This window comes from Pleurodeles waltl, chromosome 1_1 (genome assembly GCF_031143425.1).
Source record: "Pleurodeles waltl isolate 20211129_DDA chromosome 1_1, aPleWal1.hap1.20221129, whole genome shotgun sequence".
Classification (NCBI taxonomy): Eukaryota; Metazoa; Chordata; class Amphibia; order Caudata; family Salamandridae; genus Pleurodeles; species Pleurodeles waltl.
The window spans coordinates 858047541-858063325 of NC_090436.1; the positions used below are offsets into that span (position 1 = coordinate 858047541).

At 43.0% G+C, this 15785-nt stretch overlaps 1 protein-coding gene across 1 annotated transcript in view; it reads right to left on the reverse strand.

The window, feature by feature from the left end:
• RFK (riboflavin kinase) overlaps positions 1-5701 on the reverse strand; it is a 149679-nt gene extending 143978 nt beyond the window's left edge. Inside the window, exon 1 of the mRNA XM_069229390.1 lies at positions 5524-5701. Within this exon, the coding sequence (XP_069085491.1) occupies positions 5524-5605 (82 nt within the window). The 5' untranslated portion in view covers positions 5606-5701. The remainder of the gene's footprint in view (positions 1-5523) is intronic.
• Positions 5702-15785: the final 10084 nt, after the last annotated feature.

Sequence of the window (15785 nt, forward strand, 5' to 3'; positions counted from 1 at the left end):
ACTCTCCACTTCCTATAACCCCTTCCTCATGTGGTTCACATAATCTCAAAAGACAATCTGCTTGCACATTCAAAACACTAAGGGGGTGATTCTGACCGCGGCGGTCGGCAGTCGCCGCCCGCCAAGCGGTTCCCGCCGAAAGACCGCTCCGCGGTCAAAAGACCGCGGCGGTCATTCTGGCTTTCCCGCGGGGCCGGCGGGCGACCTCCAGAAGACCGCCGGCCGGCCCAGCGGGAAAGCCCCGTCAACAAGGAAGCCGGCTCAGAATTGAGCCGGCGGAGTTGAAGGGGTGCGACGGGTGCAGTGGCACCCGTCGCGATTTTCACTGTCTGCAAAGCAGACAGTGAAAATCTTTGTGGGGCCCTCTTACGGGGGCCCCTGCAGTGCCCATGCCGTTGGCATGGGCACTACAGGGGCCCCCAGGGGCCCCTCGACACCCCACACCGCCATCCTGTTCCTGGCGGGCGAACCGCCAGGAACAGGATGGCGGTATGGGGTGTCAGAATCCCAGTGGCGGCGCAGCAAGCTGCGCCGCCATGGCGGATTCCCATGGGCAGCGGAAAGTCGGCGGTACACCGCCGGCTTTCCGCTTCTGGCCGCGGCTGTACCGCCACGGTCAGAATGCCCGGCGGAGCACCGCCAGCCTGTTGGCGGTGCTACCGCCAACCTCCGCCCTGGCGGTAATTACCGCCAGGGTCAGAATCACCCCCTAAGTATGCAAGATACTTGAAATTCATACTCTTGTAGGGCCACAACCCACTTCCGGATCAGATATGAAACCATACTGATGCCCTTCTTCATAAATACTTCTTTGAGAGGCTTGTGATCCATTACAATTTTAAACTTGTGCCCGCACAGAAACTTCCTTAACTTTCTCACCGACCAGTGCCTCTTTCTCAACAACTGAATAGTTACATTCTGCTCCCCTGAGTCCTCTTGGAATTAATAATATAGTCCTACTTTTCCCATTCACCCTTTTTATTAAAACCGCACCTAGCCCTCTAGAGCTTGCATCAACCATTATCGTGGTTTTGTCCTTTGCATTGAAACATCCTAATTCTGATGCTTTCTCCAAGCTTTCTTGTATGTCAGAAAATTCCCTCTCACATTCTGCACACAAATTATATTATTATCCTTTACATAGTAAACTTCTCATTTTTGCTGTTCTTTCAGCAAACCTAGAAAAAAAACGTATTGTAGAACTCTGCCATCCATAGAAATGCCATCAACTCTGCTTTATTGTGGGAAGGCAAAAGATTTTTGATGGTGTTTACCAACTCCCTTCTTAGTCGAATGACCCTTTCTGATATCTGGTGGCCCAAGTACTCAATATTATTCATATGTATCTTACATTTTTCCACCTTTAATGTTAAACCATTTTCTTGTAAGGACGCCAATACCTCTGTCAACCTTTGATCATGTTGTTGCAAATTAGATCCAAATACTAGAAGATCGTCTTGATACACCTTTACTCCTTTTATGCCTTTCACCACCTGTTCCATGGGCCTCAGAAATACAGAGGCAGCAGATATTAGACCAAACAGCATTCTGGGAAATGTGTACGCACCGACAGGTGTAAAAAATGTTGCAAGAGCTTGAGATGAGGGATGTACTATACTATTATCTGATGGTACACGGACGTAAGGTTAAGCGCTGAAAAGTGTTTAGCTCCATCTAAAGAACATAGCATTTCATTTATGTTAGGAAGAGGATAATGATCTACAATGACAGACTTATTAAGTTCTCTAAAATCAACGCACAATCTGGCGTCACCATTGGCCTTCCGTGCCATCACAACGGGTGCCACCCATTCTGAGGCTTCAACCTCCTCTATGATGCCATTTTTAACTAATTTGTCAACTTCTTCCTTCATTTTCTCTCTTACTACTAACGAGACCCCCCCCCCTTAGTTTAGCAATTTTAGGTTGAGCGTTTGATTTTAGTTTGATCTTGTGTACACAATTCCTAAGACAACCTAGTTATTTCTTGAACACCTCTGGAAATTTGTCAACCCAGCGACTTGTACTTTCTGTTACTCTCTCTAACTCTGGAAACTCCTTAAGCCTGACTGGGGAACTCTCATTCGAGTCAAGACAGACATTCAAATCATGCTGGTGAAACCACCTGATTAAGGAATCACCTTTTATTGAAATGTAAACCTTTGCAGGTACTATTTGTTCTTTAAGTTCTATTGTTCCCCAAAAGTAACCTAACAGTTTGATTGGTTCTCCACCTTAACCCTTAGGATTTATATCTGGTTTCATTATCTTGACTTTCCCTTTTAAGTGATGATCATAAAATGTTTTGTGTATGAGCGTAATCTTTTCCCCAGAATCAAACAAGATTTTGACAGCTTCACCATTCATCAAAATAGTGTCAATAGGACCACTAATGGGACCACAACTATTTTGTAAAATGTCATTCTCACCCACCAAATCAACCTCATTCTTCCTCTTCTCCTTGAACTTCCCTTACTTTCTTCATGTCACTTTTTGATCTACAACACACTGCTAGATGGGCTTTCTTCCCACAGTTATTACAAACTACTCCCCAACCTGGACATTTTTTTTTATTATTAGCCATATGGCCAGTTTTCCCACACCAAAAGCACCTTCCTGTAAATATTTCCCTAGACAGTAAAGTACTCTTATTTCTCATTCTGATAACATATGGAGGCACACTGGATACTCTCTTTATCTCAACTTTTTCACTCCTGTCTTTTTCAGTACATTTTTCTCCATCTGTGCTACCATTGCGAAGGATTTCTACACATCTTCTTGAATGTTCATTCATTTTCGCAATCATTAATACTTCATCTAGTGAAGGGTTGTGTTTTTACCACATATTCTCCTTGGCCTTTCGAGGGAACACCCTAACATGAACTGATCTCGTAGACGTTCCTCACACGAATTACCAAATGAAGAGGTAGAAGCAAGTTTTTGTAACTCTGTTGTGTATTTTTCTACTGTTTACCCTTGTCGCTGCATTATTTTGCCAAACTGATACCTCTCCAACATGTGCTGACTTTGGGTAGATAATGCAGGTCCAATTTCTTTATGCAAACCTCATATTCATTTAAACCCGCTGCATCACTGGCAGTAAGATCAGGAAGATTTTCAAATCCTTCTTGCCCCTCTGTTCCAAGGCAGTGCATTCATAAAGACATTTTCCTTTCTGCACTGAGGGATGTACCACAGACTTTCGCATAATTGGCGAAAACCTTCTTTAATTTCTGCCAACATACTGGTGGATCACCTGGTGAAACTAGAAAAAATAGTGCTGCTGGTACATTCTGCACAGCGTCTCTGAAACTGTACCAATTTAAGTTTGAGACAATCAATATTGCATATACAGTGAAAAGGAGAGAGCTCGCCCATCTCTTTACACCAGATTGTTCAAAATAAGATTCAAATCATTACAAGACCTTACCGTCTTTTAGCTTATTAAAAGAGTAAGCATTTTCCACAGTGAACTGGAGGCTTGGAGTTGCTAAGCAACTAATGTACTTGCAACTGACGCTTTTGCATTACTTGGCAGCAGGAGCATTAGCGTGATGACATAATTGCATGGGAACAGACGCGTTACAAGGTTAGGCAGCAGGTGCGTTAACTTCTATAGTGCGCACCGTCCTCCCACAGCCGCACATGTACCAGTACAGTTAAAGTTGCCAATCAACCAACACGCTTCCTCCTGGGAGCTTCCATGTTACTAGGCAGCAGGAGTGTTAAGGCGATGACATAACTGCTTGACAACAGTTGTGCCACAGGATTCCACAGGTGTGCTCAAGCTTGCTAATCTCTTCACACCAAATTGTTCAAAGGTGAGATTAAATCCCAACATTTTACCGTCTTTTAACAAGTTGAGTCACTGCATTGGAGCTTGTGAAATATACAATGTTTGCCCATCCCATTCTACACACTGTTTACGCATTTCATTGAATTGCAGTTTTGTGTCTCCAAAGCACGTTGTTCGTCATTTGTCACCAAAGTGAAGTAATCTACTTCCATTTGAGTTGATGATATAGAAGGTTTATTCGAAGTTACACGATTTACACAAGCTCCACCCCACCAGCAGATCACACTGTATCCTCCTGCCGTCCTTTTCCAACTGTCTCACACTACATTCTTGTGATGATGTCAACATTCCACTTACACATCATCACTTCGAGCACACGCACATATGATGGAACCTAACAGTTAACTTCTCAGATACTACAGCACTCCTTTTGTCCCATGCTGGCTGCGAGGTAGCTAGCACGTAATATCATGATATCAATTTAACTCAGGAAAACAATGGCAACCATCTTTTCACTTCACAACTGCTTAAGAACTAAACTATGATGATGTAAAGCCAAGTTATTTTTCCCCAATGTCTGCATGTTAGATTTACGCATGCACTGTAATGGTGCCAGACATATCGGTTTATGAGAAACTACACAAATAACTATGTACGTACCACTTACGTATTTATTACTGCCAAAATAACCTTTATAGTATCTTAAGAATAATAAAAGACTGAGGGAAAACACAGCGAAGTTCTAAACGTATGCCCTGCAGTGTGCATGCAGCTCCCTGATGCCACCTCATAACTCAGTAAGCGATATTACAAGATCGTATCTTGCGACCTGTAGTTAACACAAGTAACCACTGAGCTGTATACATAAAACAAACATTTGTGACCTGCGTGTGAGAGGTTTTGCAACGGACACATTAACTCTCTTTGCTGTTTTATGATGAGTCATGATGAGCAAGTCCTGCGACTGGACAGCTCACTGATCCCTCCAGCAAACATATTAACTAACAGAGGTCATACCGCTATTATACCCTGAAACTTGCTAGGTACGCAAAGATATCTGGAGCAGGTGCCATAACCCAGTTAGAAAATGTAAATGCAGAATGTTTGTGACCAAGTAACTAAGTCAGAACTCTGGCTGCTTATATATTTAGCGGTACAATATCAGTGCTTTTTTCCCCTCAGTAAATGCACAAGTAGATTTCCAGCAGAGTGCGTACCTTGTCACTCCGCCTCCATTCCGCTTTCAATCGTGACCCCAATTTCGAGCACAGGTTTATTTATGTACAACATGCCAATGGATATGAGCCCTTTGGATAAAAAATAATCTGTGCACGGCAAGAGTCTTAAATTACACACGTAGTCTTCCAATCATAAATGACTAACTCTCGGCGCGCAAAGAGAGGCCAATAATAATCAAAATCTTCGTTACGTTTTGACTGTACTTAATATATGTTTAAAGGGTCACTGGTAAAACTGTGTACGTTTAACAGAAATCCTGAGCCACCCAAGGGTAGATTTCTCTCACGTGTTCCTCTCTTGAAGAGTACCTCTAAAGCGAATCAGGTAGTACTTTGAATTCTCGATGAGGGAACCACAAACCCTACCTCCCGTGTGGGGTGAGGATTAATGTGACGTACGTGTGCGAAAACAGCTGAGATGCGCTGTGAAAAAGGATTTCATCATAGAGAAAGGGGATAACGCGCGCGCTGCCCCGACAGCAGGACTCACCAGTGGGTATCCCCAGCTCCTTTGAACCGCGGCCGAAGCCCTTCACCACCTCCCCCTCACAGAAGTAGGGTAAAGCGTTCATAGTGGCGGCTCCAAGGGTGTCCGGGAGTAGAGCACACGCTGTCACAGCACAGAGCGAACCGGCGAATGACGCGATTGGGTAATGATAGTGACAGGCAGAGGCGGCGTGACGTCGCATCGTACGTAGATCATTCACAGGCACAATCTGAAGGGCAGGGTGCCCAAGACTAAAAGAAAGACTAGACAGCCAACATTAGAGTCACTTCTCAGACTGCGGCCATCTTACATTGCTAATTTCTTTCTCGAGTAGAGTTCGAACTTTATCAAGGGCGAGCTCTCCATGTTTATCGACTCGTCATCATACGAGGGCGCAAGACAGTTCTATGATAGGAATGGAGGGAATAATTATGCTCAGACTTTCTTCTGCTTTATTGTATCAGCAGCGTTTTACCAAGTAAATGAGCCAGACTTCATATAAAATGTACAAGAACCTTTGTTCGCATACAACCTCTACTGTGGAAATTAGGGGAGATTTTGAAAAAAAGGGGGTCTTTATTTTCATCCTGGACGTACGTTGAAGCAAAGGCAATTGTGGACGGGGGACAGCTTAGATAAAAACATTTCTGGTTTAAAAAAAAAATAGAGTTTCCCTCTTGAAATAAGTTTCCTGGCATCTAGCTACTTGCCTCAACTTTGCTCCAAACATTACTTATGAGTTCAACTAATCTCCAAGACATGAACGTTATTTAGGGGTTACCAGGGGTCGCAGCTGCGACCCCCCCAGCTTGCCCCTTGCCACCCCTGGCACTACCTCTGCGACCCCTGGCACTACCTCTGCGACCCCTGGTCTCAGAGTTGGCAAAATCAGTGCCAGGAACTTATGGACGTTCTTGGGGCTCCACTTCATTGTTTTCAATAAGGTTTGTTAATTGCACTAAAAGTGAATAATATATCATTCACTATTAGTGTAATAAAAAATGAAGTACATTTAGCTGGAATATGGTCCTCCTTGGTAGCTGTGGTAAGCAAAAAACACTTTAAAATGTATGTTGTGTGCATGCTTGCGGGAGAGATTTGGCTTTTGTAAAAGAGTATGTGCATGAGTGAATATATGTTTTAGTAAGCATGTGTGTGTGTGTGAGTGAAAGTAAAGATGAAAGGACATGTGGTGTCACTTCTCCTACCCCTGGCATTTTAGTGAATTGACGTCCATGCTCCAAGACTGAAAAAACCCAGGAGATTTTGAAAATGAAAGCCACACCCTGCCTGAAAGGTCTGGGCAGGCACAAGCCCATACATGCAGACATTTTAGAAGATGAAAGTGGGAGATTTAAAAAAAAAATACTCAGGAGCATGGATTTTCCCCATTGACTTCCATAGAAATACAGGCAATTTCAGGCGTGAGACAGCCTAAATAAACCAATTTTTGGCTGACAAAAGCAGGAACCTCCCACCTGAATCAGATCTGCTGGCATGTATGCAAGTCCTAAAAAAAGAAGCGGGGGGACTAACCAAGTTAGACACTATGCAAGTAACATCAAGGCACCTGACATAGCACATGGCATCACAGCACATGACATTGCACGTGCAATCAAAAGAAGTGGCATCACAACCCATGACCTCACAGGAAGTAACATCATAAGAAGTGACATAAGATCTTAAGATCTCAAACATGTTTAGCAGGTCTATCATGAGTACATTTTTAATCATGATTTTACAAATTAGATTTTTGCCTCAGGGTTGTGGCAAAAAATTGACAAGATACCCACAAAAAATGGGCCTCAACTTGAACATTTATTTTTTTAAACACTCTGCCACAAAGACATTGACAAGAAGGAGAAATGTGGCAGTAAATCTGGTCTGCTCAATTGGTTGCAAATTCTGCATTTTAAAATATATTACGGAGTTAAGGCACCTGATGCAGATACCTTTGTGTGCCCAGTAAATATCAGGGAATACTAATAATGGTAACATACCTCTGAAGATTAACACATTTCCGAGAGATAGCTTGGATTTTTTGTTCTTTTCCCAGTTTTGAATCAAAGTAGCATAGAGGGCTAATTTGTATCCTGCTAAGCACACCATGTAACATGCAGATGACAGTTCTTTATTTTATGAAGAAAGGTAAGGGGGTTACTGCTTTTAACATAGAGATCTGTTTGTCACTTGCAGCTCATAAATTGTAATTATTCTAATATAGCACAGTGAAGTATGAAGGACATGTTACTCCAGCACCTTGTAACCATCACTGTCATACGTAACACATCCTGTACAATTGATTTACACATGTATATGATTTATTGTCATAAAATGTGTACATGTGATATAAAGCTCTGACACCCTGCATTGGGATGGGTAGTGCTATAAAAAAGTAAAACAAAACAGTGGTTCTTAAATTGTTATTTGTGTAATCAGTGGGAAATTGTGTAAATAGACCAACACATCAGACATTGTTACAGTGCATGCATATCTCTTATATACACAAACTGAATAAAGTCTCTTCATTACTAGTGAAGCAGTAACAAACTGTGCACCTTTGTTTCCCCTCTACTGCATTTGCATCTAGGTGTCAGACTCCAGATACCTGCCAACCGGATATTGGAGCAAAAAGAGGCCTGATAGCCCCTTAACTTCGGCCTTTGTTTTGGGCCCAGCTAAAATTTGAAATAACAAATTCCCCTCGCTTCCTTCACGTTGCTGCTCGGAAAGGAAAGCAGACAAAGTGGAGGCAATGCTGAATGTGTCCTGGTGTCTGAAAATTACACCAGGACTAGTTCAGCATATTTCAGCGGTGCTCAACTTCTTGGCAAGGTCGATGTCCTCCACTGTGTGAAAATAGTGGGTACATGCAGCGTGTACCTCTGACTTGTGCCCTGGGTCTGTGCAATATATGGGATAGACATGTATGTCTTGTTTTATGATTCTTGCCATTGCTCTGTGTCATTACATGTTATTATATATGATGAGTGTTAGACTTTTCATCCTTGGCGTGGTCTCCCTTAACTTTTTGCCTCTGTTTCCCAGGTTGTTGATGTGTGCTGGACTCTGATTTTGCTGTTTTTGTTACCCTGGGCACTTTACCACTGCCAACCGGTGCTAAAGTACAAGTGCTCCTTTACAAAATGTGTATGGAATTGGCTTATCCATGATTGGCATATTTGATCCACTAGTAAGTCCCTAGTAAAGTGCACTAGAGGTGCCAGGTCCTGTAAATCAAATGCTACTAGTGGGCCTGTAGCACTGGTTGTGCCACCCGCATAAGTAGCTCTGTAATCATGTCACAGACCTGCCACTGCAGTGTCTGTGTGTGCAGTTCTAACTGTAAATTCGACTTGGCAAGTGTACCCACTTGCCAGGCCTAAACCTTCCCTTTTCTTACATGTAAGAAACCCCTAATGTAGGCCCTAGGTAGCCCCAAGGGCAAGGTGCAGTGTATGGATAATGTAGGACATGTAATGTGGTTTATATGTCCTGACAGTGAAATATTGCTAAATTCGTTTTTCACTGTTGCTAGGCCTGTCCCTCTCATAGGATAACATGGGGGCTACCTTTAAATATGATTAAAGTGTAGATTCCCTTTGGGAGCGGATTGACATGTGGAGTTTGCGGTCTCTGAGCTCACAATTTAAAAATACATCTTTTAGTTAAAAGTTGATTTTGAGATTGTGTTTGAAAATGCCACTTTTAGAAAGTGGGCATTTTCTTGCTTATACCATTTCTGTGACTCTGCCTGTTTGTGGATTCCCTATCTGGGTCAGTTTGGCAGTTGGGCTGGTTGCACCTCACACTAGACAGTGACACAAAGGGAGCTGGAGTGTAGTCTGCATTTCCTGATGAGCCATCTGTGCTAGGAGGGAGGGGAGGAGCTGTGCCTGCCCTCACACAATGCAGTCTCCAACCCCCTGGTTAGTGTCTGGGGCCTGGCCTGGGCAAGGCAGGATTTCACATTCAAAAGAGACTTTGGGCCTGAATACAACTTTGGAGGAGGTGTTAATCCGTCCCAAATGTGACGGATATACCACCAGCCGTATTACGAGTTCCATAGGATATAATGGACTTGTAATACGGCTGGTGGTATATCCGTCACTTTACCGTCACTTTTGGGACGGATTAACACCTCCTCCAAAGTTGTAATCAGGCCCTTTATTTTGAAGTAGGCCTACTTCAAAGGAGAAAATGGGTATAAGAAGGTCACCCAAAACCACAGACTTTAGAACACTTCTGGAAACCAAGAGTAACCTCTGCCTGGAGAAGAGCTGAGGAAGAAGAGCTGCCCTGCCTGCGACTGTGCTTTGTGGATCTATCCTGCAGTTGCTGCTTCTGCCTGTGCAAGGGGACAAAGACTGAACTTTGTGGTATATTACTGCTTGAAGAAGATCTCCAAGGGCTTGACTTAGAGCTTGCCTCCTGTTTTTTGAAGTCTCAGGGACAGCAAAGACTTCTCTCTGCCAGCACCTGGAGTCTCTGGAGAGACACCCACTCTGCCCTGTGGTGCCCATCCAGTTCCTGGGACCCTGAAAGGAGAAGCTGGCAGCCTAAGAGGAAGAAATCCACCCACAGGACACCGTGGGGTGAAAAGAACGACGCAACTCCGATCTGCGGCTGGAAAAATGATGCGCCGCCGGCTTTGCGGCTGAAAATCGATGCTCTTCTGCAATGCTACCAAAGAAACGACGCACGGAGCTGGAGAAACGACACACAGCATCGCAGACGGAGGCTGGGAGATCGCAACCGGCGCCGTGTGGTTTTTGGATCATCGTGCAGCTGAATTTCTGACACAAACCCTCGCTGGGCGTGTAAAAACAACGCAAGGCCTGCCCGGACCCGTGTGCGGACTGAATTGACGCATCACTTTTCTGCGGAGGGAAAAATAGACGCACACCAACTCGACATAAGGGGAATCAACGCAAGATCTCACTCCTGAGTGAAATCGACGCATCACAAGCCCTTTTTGATGCACAGCCGCCCTGTGCAGGGTTATTTTTGACGCGCATCAGGTAAATTTTCACGCTAGCAGCGCTAGCGTTGTGTTTAAAACTACATGAAGGTTCTTTTTAGTTTTTAAGTGATAACATGACTTGTGTATTGTGGATTTTTTTTGTTTTGGTCTTGTTTTGGTTAGATAAATATTTCCTATTTTTCAAAACCTGTGTTGTGTCATTTTGTAGTGTTTTCATTAAGTTACTGTGTGTGTTGGCACAAATACTTTACACCTAGCACTCTGGGGTTAAGCCTAGTACTCTGCCAAGCTACCAAGGGGGTAAGTAGGGGTTAGCTGAGGGTGATTCCCTTTTACCCTGACTAGAGTGAGGGTACTTGCTTGAACAGGGGGTAACCTGACTGTCAACCAAAGACCCCATTTCTAACAATGAGGCTAGCTGTGACTTGGTGGACTGGTGCAGCTAGCATTGTTTGCCAGAGTCAGACTCTTCAATACATCTCTTCATTTTAGTTCAAGTCTTTGTCACATACTTATGTCGTAACAGTGACAACAAGTGTACCCACCTATCTTCACAGTTAGTGCATGTGATGTAGCGCTTTCCCCCTAAAACAATGTAAAGTGCTTATGATGGACCAGGGGCAGTGTTCATCAATAAGGATTTTGTTGCTCCTCAACTGGACCTCGTCAACATGTAAATTCAATATCAAATTCAATTTCAGAATTAAATGTAAAGCATATTAGGCTTCACAATAAAGGCTGGCAAATATTTAATGAAAAGCATGAAGATTTATTGAAATCTTAAAGGTAACAGAAAGCAAATTAAGTGGTAAGTCAGTCAGTCATTTGTCATTTAAATCATGGAGCTCAGAGTAAAATGCACTATATTAAACAGCAGAACAAAGTTTAATTACGCTTAAGTAAATGAGTCATAAATAAGAGGTCAGACCAACAGACTGCCACCTCCTAAAGATCAGGAGACAGCAAGTCGACACCCTCAGAAAAGGGGGCTTCTTATAATGAAAAATACAAAGGAAACTATACACAAATACAACAACATGAGGATCTCACATGTTTAACCAATCAAATTAAAGAATGAAAGGTGCAGTTATTAAAGTCACATTATTCGACGCTCTCCCACAGATTCACATACTACAGATCCCAACCTCGATGCTTCTGAGACACCTTAATAATTAGTACAGACATTACTACAAATCAGGGTTATGTTGTCATGAGAATCACATTGGGGTGAGACCTTGGGAAAAACATTCACTTTGTTAACATCATGACAATGGAGCATCATATTGTACATGAGAGAATGATGTTTCAAACCATTGTTTACAAAATAACTTGTATGCCATGTGCACGGTGAGAAAAAAGGGAGAGAGATGACTGTGTGCAAGAAATAAGATGACTGCAGACAGAAACAGCCATTTTGAAATTGAGGTCTACATCAACCAATTTGAAAATAAATTCAGCTTCTGAGCAGAATAGCTCATTATGTGCTAATTACATTTTGTTAATACAGCTATTCATTTTATTAACAGAAAAATTCTGTGTCAACCCCGATGATTTTTTAAATCATCCTAGCACCACTTCATGAATCACATTCCCTAACTATACAATATTATCGGGTTTCAGCTTCTTGCATCTGGCTTCTCCAACTCCTTCATCTCATCAAAGGACTTAGGTCGGATATCGTCCAGTTCTTAATCTTCCCTCTTCTTTTTGTCTGCTCTTTGGTGACAACTTCTCCTTACTTCCAAAATACAGTCTTTCTTTCAATGTAATGCATCTAACACCCATTATGCAAATTTTAATTATTATCATAAAGGTTAGTATCAAAATAAGTATTTCCTTTTCTAGGTTACCAATCCTTTGAAAATACTTTTCCAGTCTCACCAACCCATGAACTAACTGTTTCCCAGACACCTTTTTCTATGAGGACTTTTATCTTGCAAGTGATATTAGTAATATTGCCCACATACCTGTTAATCTCATTACTGTTATCAGGCACATTCATGCAACACTGCTGTACCTTCAACATGCAACAGGCTTCACAATCTTTTTCTAATAATATCTTTAAAGCACCTGCTTTGTTAGTAGTCAACTTGTACACCAATGTAAATAGATATATTTGCACACGTAACAGTAACACAAAAACCATTCAAGTTTCAATGATGTATTCAGATCATATTGCACATCTAATATATACAGAAACAAAAATCAAATTGTTTTGCAGTCCAATCTCCAATCAAATCTTCTTCCAATATAGGTTCCACACAAATCAGTCCAAAATATTTGTATTATCTCCACAGTCCAAAAATAGTATCTACAAGTCCAAATTGAGTTTCCTATATGATTAATTTCGGAGTTATCAATTTAGTCCAGCAACTTCCTCCTTTATCCCTTAGTCAAATTGTGTTGTCTTATGTAATTTGTTCCAAAGTTACCATTCAGTCCAGCAACTTCCTCCTTTGTCCCTTTGTCAACACGTGTTTCATCCGGGGAGTACACCAATGTAGACAATCTTTAAATCTTCACATCATGAAAAGCTCTACAAACTGTAGTAATCAATGGTACCACATTTATCCTTTACCACTAGACCAGGACTACGCTTCTCTCTTCTCACAAATGTAGTATGCTTCTCACTCAGTTCATCCACATGATAAACATAAGAAAACACTAAACATAAGTAGCAGTTAGCCACCCAATTTTGGGATAGTTTAAAGTAAGTAGTTCATCTACACACATAGTAGATCCCCTAATAATGGGCTTCACCCAGTCAAAATCATTTTATTTTCCACACAGCTATCTTCACCCTCACTCCAAACCATTAATTCTAATAATTCAGTTTGTCTCTTTCCACATATCCTACTCAGTTGTCCTCTCTAGGCATTGTCAGGACTAAGGGCATGATTTATAACCTGGATTATGGCCCATTGTCCACAGTGGCAGCAGTTCCTGTCAATGCATTTTGCTGTTTGATGGAGGCTACGGCAACAACACAGAGCCCTGCATCAAAGAGCATTTATTTTTACATTCACAAAGAAAATCCCAAAATATGATTTGCTACTTGGAAAAAAACAGTAAAGGCTCCCCTCACAGTGGGAGACTTCTCCTATGGTGAGGTTAGCGTTACCCCTTGCTCCAGGGCTTTCCTGGCAGTAATAGACAGTAAAAACTGACCTCTAATTCTCCCATCTAAATCAAGTGGGTAGAATTACAGGTCTGCCTCCAACAGCCCTTGCTCCACAGGACTGCCGGAGGGATTTAATCACAGTGGAGATGGAGCAGTCTCTGCCCTGATTAAACTTTTGCTCCACACACTTCTAAATGAGGTGGGCAGACCATTAGCTTGGCAGTACATCTACTCCATAGCCATTGTGATGGAGTATCTATACCACCAAGGTATAAATCAGCCCCTAAGTCTTCGATGCTTTTCATTTCCAAGTTTTTCGTCTTCACTATCCAACTCAACCTTTTTCTCCTCAACATTTTTACAGAATCTCATCTTTCACTCGTTTAGCTCTTTTGCAAACTCCATCTCATCTTTATTCAGTCGACATGTAAATTTATTAAGAGCTTTGTTTGGTTAATTTGCGTAATGTGCGTCATGTATCTAGACACTGTGCTCAGGCTGTGTTTTTGCTTCTATAATAAGTATGCAAAGCTGTGAGAAAGCAGAAAATTAGTTGAACTGGATGGTAGTCCTCCTCAATCAATAATGGCACTATTCCTGAGTAGGTCCAGTTAGGTCTCAATACTTTAAACCTGGCCTCAATCCTTGGTCACTGTAGCACAGAGCAGACGGGGTAACTTAGGAGAAATGTGTAAAACATTTATCAGTACCTAAACAGATAAATTGTAAAAAAACACAACACAATACAAATCCCACTCCATTTTCTAAAATAGTGGCACATTTAATGTGCAAATTGACACCCAAATGACAAATATCAGATGTAGGGAACAGAAAATATAATTTTTCATTTTTAGATGTTTCTAGCGCCCAAATGTGCAAAGCACCAATGGTGGGTATCTGGTCATATTAGACAGGGTCAAAGGTCAAGGCCAACCTTGATGGAGCCTGGGTCAGATACATGTACCAGGGTCATCCTGGTGAAAAGTTTACCTTCCGACTTAGGGCCTCATTAAGTGGTTGGCGGCCCAACTGCTGTCCTGCCAGCCCCATGGAAAGGTGACCACTGCAGAGCTGGCAGTCTCCCCCAGCCCTATTTAGATGTTTCCACTGAACTGACTGGCAGAAACCTCCATATTTGGAGGTTTTCACTGGTCAGCCCAGTGAAGGCAGTGTGGCAGTATTGGCCTCGACTCCACCTGGAACCAAGGCCAATGCTGTCGTACAGAGTGGGCCTCCAGCACCCTCGGAATACACACTGTCTGCCGTAGCAGACAGTGCGCATTCTGAGGGTGCTATGCCATACTGTCCATGGCCATGTTGTGGGCAGGGCAGGGGCTCCTCTAAGGCCCTCAGCACTGCCTTTCTGCCAGACTTTTCATGGCTGGGACTCCGTCATGAAAAGGCTGGCAGAAATGAAGTCGCGATCAGCACGGCGGTGCTGAACTCTGCACCTCCATGGCTGGACACGACTCTGACCGTTGCTATGCTGCTGGGATCCATGATCCTGGCGGTGGCAGTGGTCTCCTGGCAGTCTGACCACTAGGATTGTAATCTGGCGGTCAGACTGCCAGGAGTGCAGCGGTCTGACCGTCACTTCGGGTATGGTGATCCAAGAGACCACCGTACTCGAAATGAGGCTCTTAGTCTTTTTCTTGGGGAGAAATCTTTGTCAACTGGGTTATTGGAGGGACCCGCTGTAGGTTGGATCTGAAGAACAGCCTGTCTGTGGCAGCTTGATGGAGTTCCAGGTCCCAATTGAAACTTCACGTTGGCGGGAACCACAGGATGGTCATTGACATGAGGGGCTCCACATAGGGAAGTCCAGAGTCAGTATCCAGAAGAAAGTTCCACTTTGTGCTTGGTGAAATCCATTCATCGGGAAACTGAAGACGGTCCCTTATGCCACAGAGCCTTACAAACATTAAAGACCTTGCATTTGAAAAGAGGTTTGTTTTCACAAAGATGTGCTTTCTTTGTCCCCAGATGCTAGACAAGAATTAGAATGGTTGCTCTCCCAGATGGGTGCCAGATACGACAGAGCCACTTTTGGTTTCTCCCTGGATCTCATCATAGAGTCCAGCACCAGCTTATCAGGCTGGAGCACCACATGTGGCACTTTCCCCACAGGAGGGAAATGGTCAGAGGAAGAAAATATTCTCT